The sequence below is a fragment of the Carassius carassius genome, chromosome 6 (genome assembly GCF_963082965.1).
Source record: "Carassius carassius chromosome 6, fCarCar2.1, whole genome shotgun sequence".
NCBI lineage: Eukaryota > Metazoa > Chordata > Actinopteri > Cypriniformes > Cyprinidae > Carassius > Carassius carassius.
This window is the reverse complement of record NC_081760.1, coordinates 41337867-41353645: the sequence shown is the minus strand read 5'-3', so window position 1 is coordinate 41353645 and position 15779 is coordinate 41337867. Positions and strand designations below refer to the sequence as shown.

At 39.5% G+C, this 15779-nt stretch overlaps 1 protein-coding gene across 5 annotated transcripts in view; it reads right to left on the bottom strand.

Moving 5' to 3' along the window:
- Positions 1-3028: 3028 nt before the first annotated feature.
- sp6 (Sp6 transcription factor) overlaps positions 3029-15779 on the bottom strand; it is a 17284-nt gene continuing 4533 nt past the window's right edge. The window contains exons 1-3 of one of the 5 annotated variants that reach the window (XM_059551724.1): positions 11295-11348; positions 7039-7072; positions 3029-4270 (exon numbers count right to left, since the gene is read on the bottom strand). In XM_059551724.1, the coding sequence (XP_059407707.1) occupies positions 3318-4172 (855 nt within the window). In that variant the 5' untranslated portion in view covers positions 4173-4270; positions 7039-7072; positions 11295-11348 and the 3' untranslated portion in view covers positions 3029-3317. Of the gene's footprint in view, positions 4271-6316; positions 6357-6669; positions 6991-7038; positions 7073-11294; positions 11360-15779 lie in introns of those variants that run through there. The other 4 variants (XM_059551725.1, XM_059551723.1, XM_059551727.1 and 1 more) reach the window with 4 other exon arrangements.

Genomic DNA, 15779 nt, shown 5'->3' with positions numbered 1-15779 from the left:
TAGGTCCTGAAACGTGTTGTCTAACACCAATAGAGTTCAGAATGTCTATAAATGCTGATCCCAATGCATCTTTTTCATTATCAACATGGATATTAAAATCACCAACTATTAAAACTTTATCTGCAGCCAGCACTAACTCGGATGTAAAATCACCAAACTCTTTAATAAAGTCTGTATGGTGCCCTGGTGGCCTGTATACAGTAGCCAGTACAAACATAACAGGGGATTTATCATTAACATTTGTTTCTTTGGATAATGTTATATGAAGCACCATTACTTCAAACGAGTTATACTTGAAGCCTGCCCTCTGAGAAATCCTGAAAACGTTGTTATAAATTGAAGCAACACCTCCCCCTTTGCCTTTTAGACGCGGCTCATGTTTATAACAGTAATCTTGGGGGGTGAACTCATTTAAAATAATGTAATCATCAGGTTTTAGCCAGGTTTCTGTCAAACAGAGTACATCTATATTATGATCAGTGATCATATTATTTACAAAAAGTGTTTTCGTAGAAAGGGATCTGATATTCAATAAGCCAAGCTTTATCATTTGTTTATCCACATTGCTTCTGTTTTTTGTTTGTTGAACCTCAATTAAATTGTTAATCTTAACTTGGTTTGGACGTTTTTTGTTTTTTCTAGTTCGGGGAACAGACACAGTCTCTATAGTGTGATATCTAGGTGAAAGAGTCTCTATGTGCTGATAATTACCTGACCTCTGTGACGTGAGGCAGTTAGCAGACGGTCGGTTTAGCCAGTCTGTCTGCTTCCTGACCTGGGCCCCAGTTAGTCAAGTATAAACACGAAGACTATTTGCCATATTTCTAGAGAGAAGAGTGGCGCCACCCCAGGAGGGATGAAGACCATCTCTTTTAAACAGGTCAGGTCTGTCCCAAAAGCTTGTCCAATTGTCTATGAAACCTATGTTATTCTGTGGGCACCACTTAGACATCCAGCCATTGAGTGATGACAATCTGCTATGCATCTCGTCACCACGGTAAGCAGGGAGGGGACCAGAGCATATTACAGTGTCTGACATCGTGCTTGCAAGTTCACACACATCTTTAATGTTATTTTTAGTGATCTCCGACTGGCGAAGTCGAACATCATTAGCGCCGGCATGAATAACAATCTTACTGTATTTACGTTTAGCATTAGCCAGCACTTTTAAATTTGCCAAGATGTCAGGCGCTCTGGCTCCCGGTAAACATTTGACTATGGTGGCTGGTGTCTCTATATTCACGTTCCGTACAATAGAATCACCAATAACTAGAGCACTTTCATCAGGTCATCAGGTAGAACCTGTTTAATGTTTTGATCGGAACAGAAGAGCGGTGTTTTGACCCACGACTACGCTGCCTCACCGTCACCCAGTTGCACTGCTGCAGGGGCTCTGTTTCCGGAACCGAACAATGTACAGGAATCCCTGAGCTAGACGCATCCAAAGCCGTATCTAGAGCCCTAACATTCTTACTATCCTCAATTAAAGTTTGGATGCGTGTCTCTAATTCTGAAATCTTCTCTGTCAGCCTAACTATTTCCCTGCATTTATCACATGTGAATCCCTCATCAGCGACAGAGATAGATAAACTGTACATGTGGCAAGAGGTGCAAATAACAATGACGGGAGAAGCCATTACTCACCGTGCTTGATGAAATATTCTTACTGCGGTTGTTTGATGAACTTGTGAAAAACTGGAGCGAGAGAGAGGAGAAAAGAACACAGCGATAGGTTCGAATGAAAACGCTAATGACAAGTTAATGAGTGCTAACGCTTTGCAGGTGTACTGCACTCACGGATATAAAATTAAAGTGAACGATCAAAGTTAATCTGATCAGGAAGTAGAAAACACTGTCCAACAGCGACACCCGCAGGCAGGAGTACTGAACCACAAGGAGTTCTCAATAAATCAGGAGTTTTGTAATCGATCTATGAGTATGTCATGATCTATGGTGTTGAACACAGCACTAAGATCAAGTAAGACTAGAAATGAGATGCAGCCTTGATCTGACGCAAGAAGCAGGTCATTTGTAATTTTAACAAGTGCAGTTTCTGTGCTATGGTGGGGCCTGAAACCTGAAAATTCTTCATACAGATATTTTTTTTGCAGGAAGGAGCTCAATTGAGCAGACACAAATTTTTCAAACATTTTAGACATAAATGGAAGATTTGAAATAGGCCTATAATTTGCCAGTACACTAGGATCTAGTTTTGGTTTCTTAATAAGAGGATTAATAACCGCCAGCTTGAATGGTTTTGGGACGTGACCTAAAGATAACGACGAGTTAATGATATTGAGAAGCGGTTCTTCGGCTACAGGTAACAGCTCTTTTAGTAATTTAGTGGGTACAGGATCTAATTAACATGTTGTTGGTTTAGATACAGTGATAAGTTTATTTAGCTCTTCCTGTCCTATAGTTGTGAAGCACTGCAGTTTATCTTTGGGTGTGATGGATGAAACTGAAGTGTTAGACGCTGTAGAATCTACATTCTCTATTGTATTTCTAATGTTATCTATTTTATCAGTGAAGAAAGTCATTACTATTAAACGTTGGTGGAATATTTGAATCAGGTGACGTCTGGTAATTTGTTAATCTAGCCACTGTGCTAAATAAAAACCTTGGATTGTTTTGGTTATTTTCTATGAGTTTGTGGATATGCTCTTTTAAGGCCTGTATATAGCTGGATATACTTTTTTATCTTTATCTGTCTTTTTCTTTAATCTCAAAGAAGTCACCTTCATAGTGTTAGGAGTGGGCAATATACAATTTTTCAACCGGTATAAATTGTGGAATTATCATCTTTATCACAGTTACGCTCATGTGACATTGCATTGCCGTGCTGTTATGAAGGTCTTTAATCACAAAGAACTTAAGTAATGATATTTTTACTCATTTGATTGGTCAAATTAGTATAAATGGTTTAATCAAATTAGATATTGCTGAGTCTGTATATATTGTTAATCTGATGTTTTTATAGCACTATCACAAAACAAATATGAGAAATTCACAAAATGCTCTATATTTATTCAAACTAATTACATACCCTCACTAAAAATTGGAATATTACATTGACAAAAATACATGGATGACACAACATTTTAAGTTGATCAACAAAGAATATGAAACAAAAAATGTACAAATATAAATAAAACAGAAGATATAACAGCATTATGCTACGTGTTTCATCCTAATGCCACGTTCTACAGATCATTTTCATATGTGATTACAGTACACATCAGTCACCATCAGAATGATGAACGGCACATCCATAAGTTTGGTTTTATTGGTCACATGACTAATGAGCAGTTGAGCGATTAGCTGTTTGCTACCGTTGTGTCGTCGTCACAGTTCTCTGATTCCGTCTTCACTCTGAGTAGAGACGTCGCAGCAGATCTGCTTCCTGTCATGGGCACCGCCGTTGCCGAATGAGTCTCTTCGGCCGGTTGGCATGGTGACTCATGCACACGCATGTGTTTGGCCAGATGGTCGGCGCGCAGAAAGACCCGCGGGCAAGAGCTGCAGCCGAAGCGTTTGGCACCAGTGTGCGTCTGTAGGTGGCGCTGCAGTTCATCCGATCGTGTGAAGCGTTTGCCACAGAACAGCCAGTTGCAGACGAAGGGCCGGTCACCGCTGTGCCAGCGCAGGTGCGCTTTGAGGTGCGACGTCTTCACATACGCCTTCCCGCAGCCAGGGATGTGGCAGTTGTGCAGGTGCTTGCGTTTGCCACCATCGCCAGCACTTCCCAGAGACTCTGCGCTCAGGCAGTTGGGACAGCGGCAGGAGGCTTGACCAGGAGCGCGACTCCCGGTACGACGCTGTGATTTCGGTCGAGCGGAAGCACCTGCGGCATCCTGTTGCTCCTCTGAGGAGTAGGAAGGGGAGGCCTGTGGGAGCGGCAGCAGATCTTGTGTCAACGGCTCCATCTTAAAGCCCTCAGGCGGGTAGTGCAGGCCGGAGTGGCTGGAGCCGGAGGGTGGCACGCAGCACATCTGTGGGTCAGCTGTGTAGGAGCTCATAGAACCACCCTGTGCTGGCCCCGCCCCCAGCCCCGCCCCCTGCAGGTCCATCCAACCTGCTGCTGCTCCAGTGTGCATGTCCCACCAGCCAGACACGCTCACCTCCTCCTGCGGTGGTCCTGCACGCAACCAAGGGTCGTACGGGTGGGCCATGATGAGTGAGGGACTGTGTGTGTGTGTGTGTGTGTGTGTGAGAGAGAGACTGTATCACCACATGACTGTGGATGGGAATCTGAAAACACTGTCTGAACCTGTCAAAACACAAATACAGCATGATCAGAAAGCTACACACACAAACAGATCAGTTTGAATGATTTGTAAAATGATTTCATCCATTGTTTTTCTGTTCTTTTTAATGGCAATTTTAATGCAGCTTTTTAGGTATTAGTCATGTGACAATTAATATTAAGTAAAATGTATCGACTTAGCTGTACATGGCCCTATTGCATGAGGTCACCTAATAACTGAACTGATTTCAAGCTGAATTTACACTTTTGACGTAAGAGCGTGTACAGCCATTTGTAATGTTTAAAGCTTCTGTTGTCATTCACTTCCCATTATTTGATCGAGATGTTTGCATGAAGGCTTTTCAGTCTGATTACTGGAATTATTTGGGTGCATGTAAATGTAGCTCGTGTGAACACCGCATAAACATGAGCTGCCATACCGAACTCAATCAGGATGAGATTCAGAGTAACTTTACACAGTGACATTACATTCAACAACAGACTGTTCAATGACTGAGTCAACTATTTGAAACAGACACCATGGATGACGGTCTGTGTTTGTGATTTGAGCAAAAAGGTTTGTATCTGAGCAGGAAAGAAGCTTGTCAGTTCTTCAGTCTGTAAAGCTCAGCTGAGATCGATGGAAATCATTCATTTCAACTTTTTATTTTGTAAGCTAGTGTGGCCATTATCTAACGGTTGTGCCAACTCCCTCCCATGACGTCAGCGAAGCTCTAATGTGTGTTAGAGGTTTGTGAGCTAATGTGGCTTTGGAGACGCTGACAGTTACACTACAGCTCAGTTCATCAGCACTAAAGATGCTGCTTTTCTAGTACGTTGTGAAGAGCGTTCCAAAAGCTAGACAATGACGCTGCCCCTCGAAACTTTAGTTTGAGAAATAAAGTGGGAACAGTCAGTCCTGTGAACACTTAACAGAATGAAACTGTGATGCACGTTTACCAGAACCCTTATAATATGTCTTATGAACTGGAGGCGACTGAATATATACAAAATATCTACTAAAAAAGCTCTGCTGACATACGTGCCAGCGTTCCTTTCAGATATGTCATCAAGGCAAAAACGACAGTTACACTCCAAATCAAACCGAATATGAAATCAAAAAGTATTTATTCAGCAATAAGTGCATGTAAACATACCTATTGTGAATCGGACCTCCTACTGGAGAGGACGAGATTACAGCCAAAAGTGATGGCAGGTGAGACACACCGACCACAATTAAGTTGTTTTGAGTCGACTAGTTAGACGCCACCTTAATGCATCCGTGATCTCAAAAAACACACACCTCAGCACTAACCCCCCCCCCCCACACACACACACACACACCCACACACACACACTCGGTTTCACTTTATTAGTAAGCATGTCTCAGACGCAGTGGAATAAATCCCAATCTCTAACACACTAAACCTGCTAAAATGAGACACACAAGTCTCAGAGTCTTTCAGTGAAGAGCTTTTCAGATGTCCTCACATTCTCTGTTTTATCACATTTGTGAGGACATTTCAAAGTATTTGGACATTGCAAATATTACACACACACACACACACACACACACACACACACACACAAACACACACACACACACACACACATACACATACACAACACTGCTGATAACAGCCTCTCGCTCCCTCACACCTGGATGGACCAGCCCGGACACACACACACACACACACACACACACAGTAGACATGTCCAAACTTGACACATCACATAGACACATCCGAATTTCAGAAGTACTTCCAGCACAGAGAGATGTGTCAGATATTATATATTCGATATATGTATATACATAGTGCTTGTGTGTTTAGCTCTAATTTTGGGACAAAATTGTATCAAGGATTGACATAAACTTTTAAACAACTCCTTCAAGCATATAAACTATAATTTCAGTATCAATATTCAGAATTCAATATAATTTTTCAGTTACCTTATAGAATTTAATGTCATTATAATGGACTTCATATAAATCAGTAGAAGACTTTGATATGTGTTCAGTGTGTGTGTGTGTGTGTGTGTGTATGTGTGTGTGTGTGTGTTTATACGTACAGGAAGGCTCAGGATTGCAGCTGTAAAGACCTGTTGACAGCTGGAGTGTGTGTGTGTGTGTGTGTGTGTGTGTGTGTGTGTGTGTGTGTGAGAGAGAGAGAGAGAGATTTGTGATGAAAACAGGTTTAACTGTCTGCCAGAACTTCTCTGAAAACAGACAAACACATGCAGTCTGGCACAAGTCCACAACTTCCCACAATCACACACACACACACACACACACACACACACACACACACACACACACACACACACACACACACACACACACACACACACACACACACATAGACTCAATGGTTTTAATACTAAGATAATATTGACTAACTGTACTGAATGTAAGACTCACAAACCTGCTGACGGCAGGAGATTTCAGCAGAACACATTTGGTCTTCCAAATAATGAAGAGCTCTTTTAATGTCTTCATAAGACGCTTTACAACATGTAGCCACTTCTGCACACACACACACACGTTTTTCTGTGAGAATATATTCTGTCATCAACACTATATCAGCTCATGATGATGATGTTGAACTCGTGCATCAGCCGTGAACACGCTCTTTATCAAGAGTTTGAATGTTTAATTCTTATCACTTTAAGAATTTAGAAACGACTTGAATTGAAATCAAAGCTTGAGTTGGCATAAGCAATCACAAATAAACACTATTATAATTACATTCATGCAACACAATAATGAAATGAGTGATGAGAGAGAGTTTTACCTGCTCAGTGTCTCCTGATGAATGTGATGCCCCTCTGAAAGCAGCACAAGTTTATGACAGTGAGAGCCACACCTCTCTCTCTCTCTGTCTCTCTCTCTCTCACACACACACACACACACACACACAGTTCATTCATACACACTTTCATTGATTCAGCGCTGTCCCTGCCGCACACACACACACACACACACACACACACCGTCAGAGCGGCTGGTCGCATGCGTCTCAACATGTCAGTGCGAGACCTCAAACTACCTGCAAGACAGACAGGAAATCACCCCCCCCCCACACCCCAAACAAATATTTTCTCACCACAGAGAGTTTGTCTTTCTTCAGTCTATTTTTATTATATGCTTGATTTTATTGTTTTACTACTTTAGCCTTGTAGAGTTTTTATAAAGTTTTATAGAGTCAGAATTTATAAAGTTTCATTCACGTTCCATATTCTAACCTGTCCAGCACTTTTAATGTTGCTGTACATTTACATTTAATCATTTAGCAGACACTTTTATCCAAAGTGACTTACAAATGAGAAGAAAAGAAGCAGTCAGACCAACAAGAGAGAAACATTCTCAGTCAGGCACAGTGCACATAACCAGATGTGTTTTTAAATAGATCTGGAAAAAAAACAGAATAGATTAGAATAGAATAGAGTAGAATAGAGTAGAACAGAATAGAATAGAATAGAGTAGAATAGAGTAGAATAGAATAGAGTAGAATAGAGTAGAATAGAGTAGAATAGAATAGAATAGAGTAGAATAGAGTAGAATAGAATAGAGTAGAATAGAGTAGAATAGAATAGAGTAGAATAGAATAGAGTAGAATAGAATAGAATAGAATAGAGTAGAATAGAGTAGAATAGAGTAGAATAGAATAGAATAGAGTAGAATAGAATAGAATAGAGTAGAATAGAATAGAATAGAGTAGAATAGAGTAGAATAGAATAGAGTAGAATAGAGTAGAATAGAATAGAATAGAGTAGAATAGAATAGAATAGAATAGAGTAGAGTAGAGTAGAATAGAATAGAATAGAATAGAATAAAATAGAATAGGTAAGTGCCAGTATAGTAGGTGCTGATGAAACATACTTTTGTTAAGGGCTGAAGCCTCAGCTGCTTGGATTGAGATGTGCAGGTGGTTCAGTCCAGATTAAGGTCTGTGTCTTCACCTGAGGAACACAAGCTTCAGGAGGACACATGAGTCTGAACTAGTGAGTTTAGCTATACTGTGCTTCAGACAGATCAGGAAGATGAGTAGTGAGGGTTCAGAAGCCCGTCTCAGGTCTCAGGGCTGAAGACAGACGTTATAGTGTAGAAGTAGACAGAATAGAAAAGTAATAGAGAACGCTAGTTTTAGAATGTCAAGCGTAGATGGAAGAGATGTCTCTAGTCGTGTCTTAAAGATGGTCGAGGACTCATCTGCTCAGATCGAGGCGGACAGGTCATTCCAGCAGCAGGGAACAGTTAGGGCAAGCCTCTTCAGGGTGGCACTATAATGCACCCTTCACTAGAACACAAGCTTCTGGGGGGCACATAAGTCTGAACTAGTGAATTTAGGTAAAGAGGTGCAGAGCCAGTGCTTGTTTTGTACAGACATTTTGATGAATAGAGGCATAACGCGCTGTGTTTTCGGCTCACTAAAGATTAATCTTGAAGAGGTTTGATAGAACTAGCTGGAAGACCTGCCAAGAGTACACTGTCCTGCCTGGACATTATATATATATTAATATAATTAATTATCCACTTTTAAACATGCTATAGTACAAACATTGCTGAAAAAGTTATCCAGTTGTTGTTTTTTCTAAATTAACTTAGTAAAAAAAAAAAATATAATAACAATAAAACAAAAAGAAAGAAATATAATAATTTTGCCATTACATACAAAACTGCAATATTTTAGTAGCTGAGAGAGTAGTGTAAGCTGTTTTGGGAGAAGGGGAAAGAAGGTCGGGCTCGGGCCGGTAACTCTGATCATTCTGGCTGGGCTAGGGTCTAAATATGAGGTCAGCACAGGTCCTCACTAAATCTACAGCACTCCCACACAGACCAGGTCTGCTCTTCCAGATGAACTTATGATGCTCATTACAGTCACTCACATTATTCATCTTCAAGCATGAATGAGAACCGGTTTGCAGGGGATGCTAGGTGTTCAGAACTTTAGAATCTCTAAACCCACCGAACAAAGAATCGAATATTCTGGTCCAGCCCTTGTGCTTGAGTTAGAGGTAAAGATAAAGATGGAACAGATACAGATAATCTAATATTAGATTTGCTCCTTCTAATTCTATGTCCAAATCCTCTTTGAAGACCTATTTTTATTCTTTATCATTCTTTTATTCTCTGGACTTCTTCCTGAGGGTGTAAATTTTCACTTGTTCTTCAGGTTGTGTTTCGTATATTGTCTAGTCTTTTATTTAGTTTTAATTCTGTTGTGTATTTCCTGTGCAGCACTTTGGTTTCAACATCTGTTGTTTTTAATAGTGCTTTATTAAACTTGTCTTCCACAAGTTGACATGATTATTTAGGGTGTTAATAAAAAGTCAATAACATGCTTTGGTTAAAATTTCTCAATGGTAGTGTGAAAACACCTTTTTTACCCTTTCAAAATCAGCACACAGTTCTAGTCCATGTTGCTTTAAATGCTAATGAGCTCTGCTGACCCCGCCCCTCTCTTCTGTGGGGTGACCAGCAGACTGTAAACTTCAGCCGTGAGACTTGCTAACTAGCGTATGTTAGGAAAGGTGATTTGCAAAGATTCATAAAATCCCCCCTTATACTCACTTCTTCTGTAGATGAAGCTTGATCACATATGATTTGTGCCATCTTAAACACATTTAGGCAGATCAGTGATCAGCACATTTCCTTTAAAATGAAAGTAAAGTTAATTTTCTGCATCTTCAGTGGCTCAGATGTCGGGAGTAAATGACGACTGCTATGTTCATTATTAAATCCAACAACAGAACACCCCAATCACTTAATCAGAGACATTCTTGTCTTCCCCAAGATGGACAGCTCTCAGCTCACTCAGGGCGGAGCTAAGGTAAGACGCTAGTGTCAATCAACTACAGTGGGAGGAGCCTGTGCAGAGCCACATCACTCTGACAGGAATCTCAGAACAGCCTGATTTGAGAATGGAGATTTTAAAATAGATTTTTTTAAAAGCACTGTGTGGATTTTTATCATTAAGTTATCACTCCATAAATTAGAACAGGACATCAACAGACAGAAAACAAATACATTTTCACCAAGTTTTTAGGAAAACAATGTCCTATAAATCACTGTGAATGATATATGAACAAACCTTCAGAATATAGATAGGAATGCTGCTGAAGAGAAAATGATCACTGCCTTAGAACAAACTGGATCTGAAATCTACAGACTTTTTTTGTTTTCTGGTCACTATAAAAAAAACACTTCATGAAAAAAAGATTTTGAAAGTGTATTTCCTTCAATATGAGATCATCAAACGCACAAACGGTTTTCTTACAGAGTTTGTGTTGGTCTTGCTCATTATAATGGACTTGATAAATATATGATGTGTTGACCTCAGTGAGGACACATATAAGAGCAGACGGCTGGACTGGATGAAGTCTTAGTGAATCTCAGACAGGCTTCGGTTACTGCAGGTTAAGTGAGCACATAAGGCTAATTTCATAGTTTTTTTGTTTGTGTTGGCTGAAGGGAACTTCCTCCTCCTAAGATCATATTTACACGCTGCAGCAGCTTCCGAATAACAGATTTCCAGCAGCATGTTTGTCAATGGAAATCCAGGAAATCCTACGGGCCGACGAGATTCGTGTAGCAGTCACACACACACACACACACACACACACACACACACACACACACACACACACACACACACACACACACTCTCAGACGAGCCTCCCCCTCTGCGGTGCTGTGTGTTTAGTGTTCAGAGAACAGCCTTTGATAGTCAAGCACACCTGTATTTTCAGCTAGAGACTTCCTCCCTGCACACGCCCCTCTGCTTTGATTGTTAAAGAGCCCTGGCGCCAACACGCACACTCACACACTCACTCACACACACACACACAAATACACACATGCAAACACACACATTCTCAAACACTAAACAACTCTTCATATCAAGGTGAGCAGCTTTGCAGGTTCCCACAGACACACAGATGTGCGTTTGTCTCTCACACTCATACACAAAGAGAGAGAACATGACACAGATTGTGTGTAGATGTGTATGTATCTTTATTATGTTTGTTTAGTAATGTAAAGCTTTACTTTAAGCTGGACGACAATAAAGCTCCTTCATCTTGAGACAGACAGAGGAAGGCCAGCCGTGGGACACGATCACAGAAGAATGAATCACACAGATATAAAACATTTGTGCCAAGAGCTTTTCATTGTACATTTTAATTTAACAGTTTGATTTCATTGAATTTCAGATATCTGTAAACTTAATTACAGCCGTGTTATTATCAGGTTCAGCTATTTTTGTGGATGGTAGTTCTAGCACAAACTCATGGTATCCAAAGGGTCCCACTTTATATTACATTTAAATTTAATCATTTAGCAGACGGTTTTATCCAAAGTCACAATAGAAGCAATCAAACTAAAAAACAAAACAAAAAGAGCAACCATATATATATATATATATATATATATATATATACTGTAAGTGCTGTCCCAGTTATCTAACACACTACAAATAGCAAGGTTTTTTTATTAATTTTTTTTTTAAATAAATAAAAATAATAAAATGTATATAGAAAATCAATAGAACAGAGAAAGCGAGTGTTAGAAGGTTATGTGTAGAGTTTCTTGAAGAAGACTAAAGACTCGTCTGCTCAGATCAAGTTGGTGAGATATTAGTTGTCTTTAACTACTGTTTGAATCGAATTATTAATTTAATTAATGTTAGTACATAGTACCCAGATAGCAACATTGTGTCGGCCCAGATCCGGCCCACATCCGGATCCACATCTGGCACCCGTGGAAAGATGATCTGGCCCACATGCAGCGTGGAATGATAGCACTTGGGCGGACCGCTCCTGTTTGCCAGAACTGAGCCACAAGCAGGCCATAGCAATGCCACATGTCAGCCAAGAGTAAAGAAATTAACCAGAACTGGACCTTATCTGAGCCACAAAATCTGTGTGTATTAAATATGAAATAATTTCAGCCTTAATAAGCCTGTTAACAAGCAGAATCACTGAAGGAAAGAAGAGAACAGAAAAACAGAAGAGCAGAAACACAAGAACTACAGCTGACTTCAGCCACAACCTTAGATGAAATCAACTGAAGATAAAAGAAGACATGAAATCTCTCAAGATCTCAGCATAGGAGGATTAAACAACTCCACAAACAGCTTTACCAGTTTATCTTATTACTAACCAGATTTACTTTATTTATGTTAGACATCTACAAAAGTTTTTTTATTGAGAATTAACATAGGTTTAACTCTAATGTGTTTCACCATAACAGTGATTAGTGTTTCCATTAGTTGGGCTCTTAATTGGGCTCTTATTATATAGTTTGGTTTTTTTGGCTGCTGTGACGGGTGTGTTTGTTAAACACATTTGCAGCTTCAAAGAAAGCTAGAGTGACATGATATCAAGTGTCGGTTGTTATCTGTTGATGGTTTTTAATCATCATGAAGTACACTGGTTCATTGATGTTTTTTTTTAATCAAACAATTATGTTGTTCCAGTAATACATTCATATTACAAACCCTGTGTTTCTGCCGCATGAGATCCAGCAGTATTATAACAATCAGTTAAGATCTTTTAAAAAACTTAACCTATGCTGACACACACAGATATAAACAATCAACACATGAATCTCAATAATGGTTACAATCAAAAATATTTAGATACACTGATCAATTCAGAACTTCACTGAAAAGCTACTGTCACAACAAAAACAACAGCAAAATATAAGCAAATATTTAGATTTAAACATAATAATAGGACAATTCAGCTGCATAATTTATTCATGTTGCAATGCATGCTGGGAGTTTTGTACTATGCTAATACCCAGCATGCATTGCAGCAAGGTATATTTGATTGTCACCATTGTTGAGATTCATGTGCTGATTGTTGATGTCTGTGTGTGGCATCATATATTAAATCCTTTATTATCGTTAAAAACTTCTAATTGATTGTTGTAATATTGCTTGACCTCATGCTGGAGAAACACATGGTTTGTGATGTGAATATATTAATGAAACAATTGTTAGATTTAAAAAAAAAATTAGCAAATCAGCCTGTTTCATGAAGATTATAAAATCATCAACAGATAACTGCCATCACCTGACCTCAATTCTCTTTAGCTTTATTTGATGCCGCAAATGCGTTTAACAAACACACCATTACAGCAGCCAAAAAGGACTAAAGATAAAATAAGAGTTAAGAGTGCAACTAATGGAAACACTAATCACTGTTATGGTGACACACATTAGAATTAAACCTTTCTTAATTCTCAATAAAACTTTTGTAGATGTCCAACAAAAATAAAGTCAGTCTGGTTAGTAATAAGTGAAGCTGTTAATGCAGTTTGTGGAGTTGTCTAATCCTCCTCTGGTGAGATCTCCAGAGATTTAATGTCTTCTTTTATCTTCAATTGATTTCATCTAAGGTTGTAGCTGAAGTCAGTTGTAGTTCTTGTGTTTCTGCTTATCTCTTTCTCTGTTCTTTTCTTTACTTCAGTGATTCTGCTTGTTAACGGGCTTATTAAGGCTGAAATTCATATTTAATATATAAACAGATTTTGTGGCTCAGATAAGGTCCAGTTCTGGTTAATTTCTTACACAATGTTGCTATGTGGGTACACTGAAAAGAATCTGGTGTAGGATTTACTTTAAAACTATTTTAATTTAGATGTTGCTCACAAAAAAACAGGCTACTTCCTGTTGGCCTTCTGTAGCTAATCGTAGCTCCGTGTAGCTGTTTTTATTTTATTTTTTCTCTAGAATCTTTATCTTACTATCACTCTCTGTTTTTTAAAGTGGTAAAATATAACTTAATTCACACCATATTTCTGATATTATCGATCAATCTTATCAGATTAACTTTGATCGTTCACTTTTATTTTATATCCGTGAGTGCAGTACACCTGCAAAGCGTTAGCACTCATTAACTTGTCATTAGCGTTTTCATTCGAACCTATCGCTGTGTTCTTTTCTCCTCTCTCTCGCTCCAGTTTTTCACAAGTTCATCAAACAACCGCAGTAAGAATATTTCATCAAGCACGGTGAGTAATGGCTCCTCCTGCTATTGTTACTTGCACCTCTTGCCACATGTACAGTTTATCTATCTCTGTCGCTGATGAGGGATTCACATGTGATAAATGCAGGAAAATAGTTAGGCTGACAGAGAAGATTTCAGAATTAGAGACACGCATCCAAACTTTAATTGAGGATAGTAAGAATGTTAGGGCTCTAGATACGGCTTTGGATGCGTGTAGCTCAGGGATTCCTGTACATTGTTCGGTTCCGGAAACAGAGCCCCAGCAGCAGGGCAACTGGGTGACGGTGAGGCAGCGTAGTCGTGGGTCAAAACACCGCTCTTCTGTTCCGATCAAAACATTAAACAGGTTCTCCCCACTCAGTGATGCACCCACTGAGAAACCTGATGAAAGTGCTCTAGTTATTGGTGATTCTATTGTACGGAACGTGAATATAGAGACACCAGCCACCATAGTCAAATGTTTACCGGGAGCCAGAGCGCCTGACATCTTGGCAAATTTTAAAGTGCTGGCTAATGCTAAACGTATATACAGTAAGATTGTTATTGATGCCGGCGCTAATGATGTTCGACTTCGCCAGTCGGAGATCACTAAAAATAACATTAAAGAGGTGTGTGAACTTGCAAGCACGATGTCAGACACTGTAATATGCTCTGGTCCCCTCCCTGCTTACCGTGGTGACGAGATGCATAGCAGATTGTCATCACTCAATGGCTGGATGTCTAAGTGGTGCCCACAGAATAACATAGGTTTCATAGACAATTGGACGAGCTTTTGGGGCAGACCTGACCTGTTTAAAAGAGATGGTCTTCATCCCTCCTGGGGTGGCGCCACTCTTCTCTCTAGAAATATGGCAAATAGTCTTAGTGTTTATACTTGACTAACTGGGGCCCAGGTCAGGAAGCAGACAGAGTGGCTAAACCGACCGTCTGCTAACTGCCTCACGTCACAGAGGTCAGTTAATTCTCAGCACATAGAGACTCTTCCACCTAGATATCACACTATAGAGACTGTGTCTGTTCCCCAAACTAGAAAATACAAAAAACGTCCAAACCAAGGTAAGATTAACAATTTAATTGAGGTTCAACAAATAAAAAACAGAAGCAATGTGGATAAACAAATGATAAAGCTTGTCTTATTGAATATCAGATCCATTTCTACGAAAACACTTTTTGTAAATAATATGATCACTGATCATAATATAGATGTGCTCTGTTTGACAGAAACCTGACTAAAACCTGATGATTACATTATTTTAAATGAGTCCACCCCCCAAGATTACTGTTATAAACATGAGCCGCGTCTAAAAGGCAAAGGGGGAGGTGTTGCTTCAATTTATAACAACGTTTTCAGGATTTCTCAGAGGGCAGGCTTCAAGTATAACTCGTTTGAAGTAATGGTGCTTCATATAACATTATCCAGAGAAACAAATGTTAATGATAAATCCCCTGTTATGTTTGTACTGGCTACTGTATACAGGCCACCAGGGCACCATACAGACTTTATTAAAGAGTTTGGTGA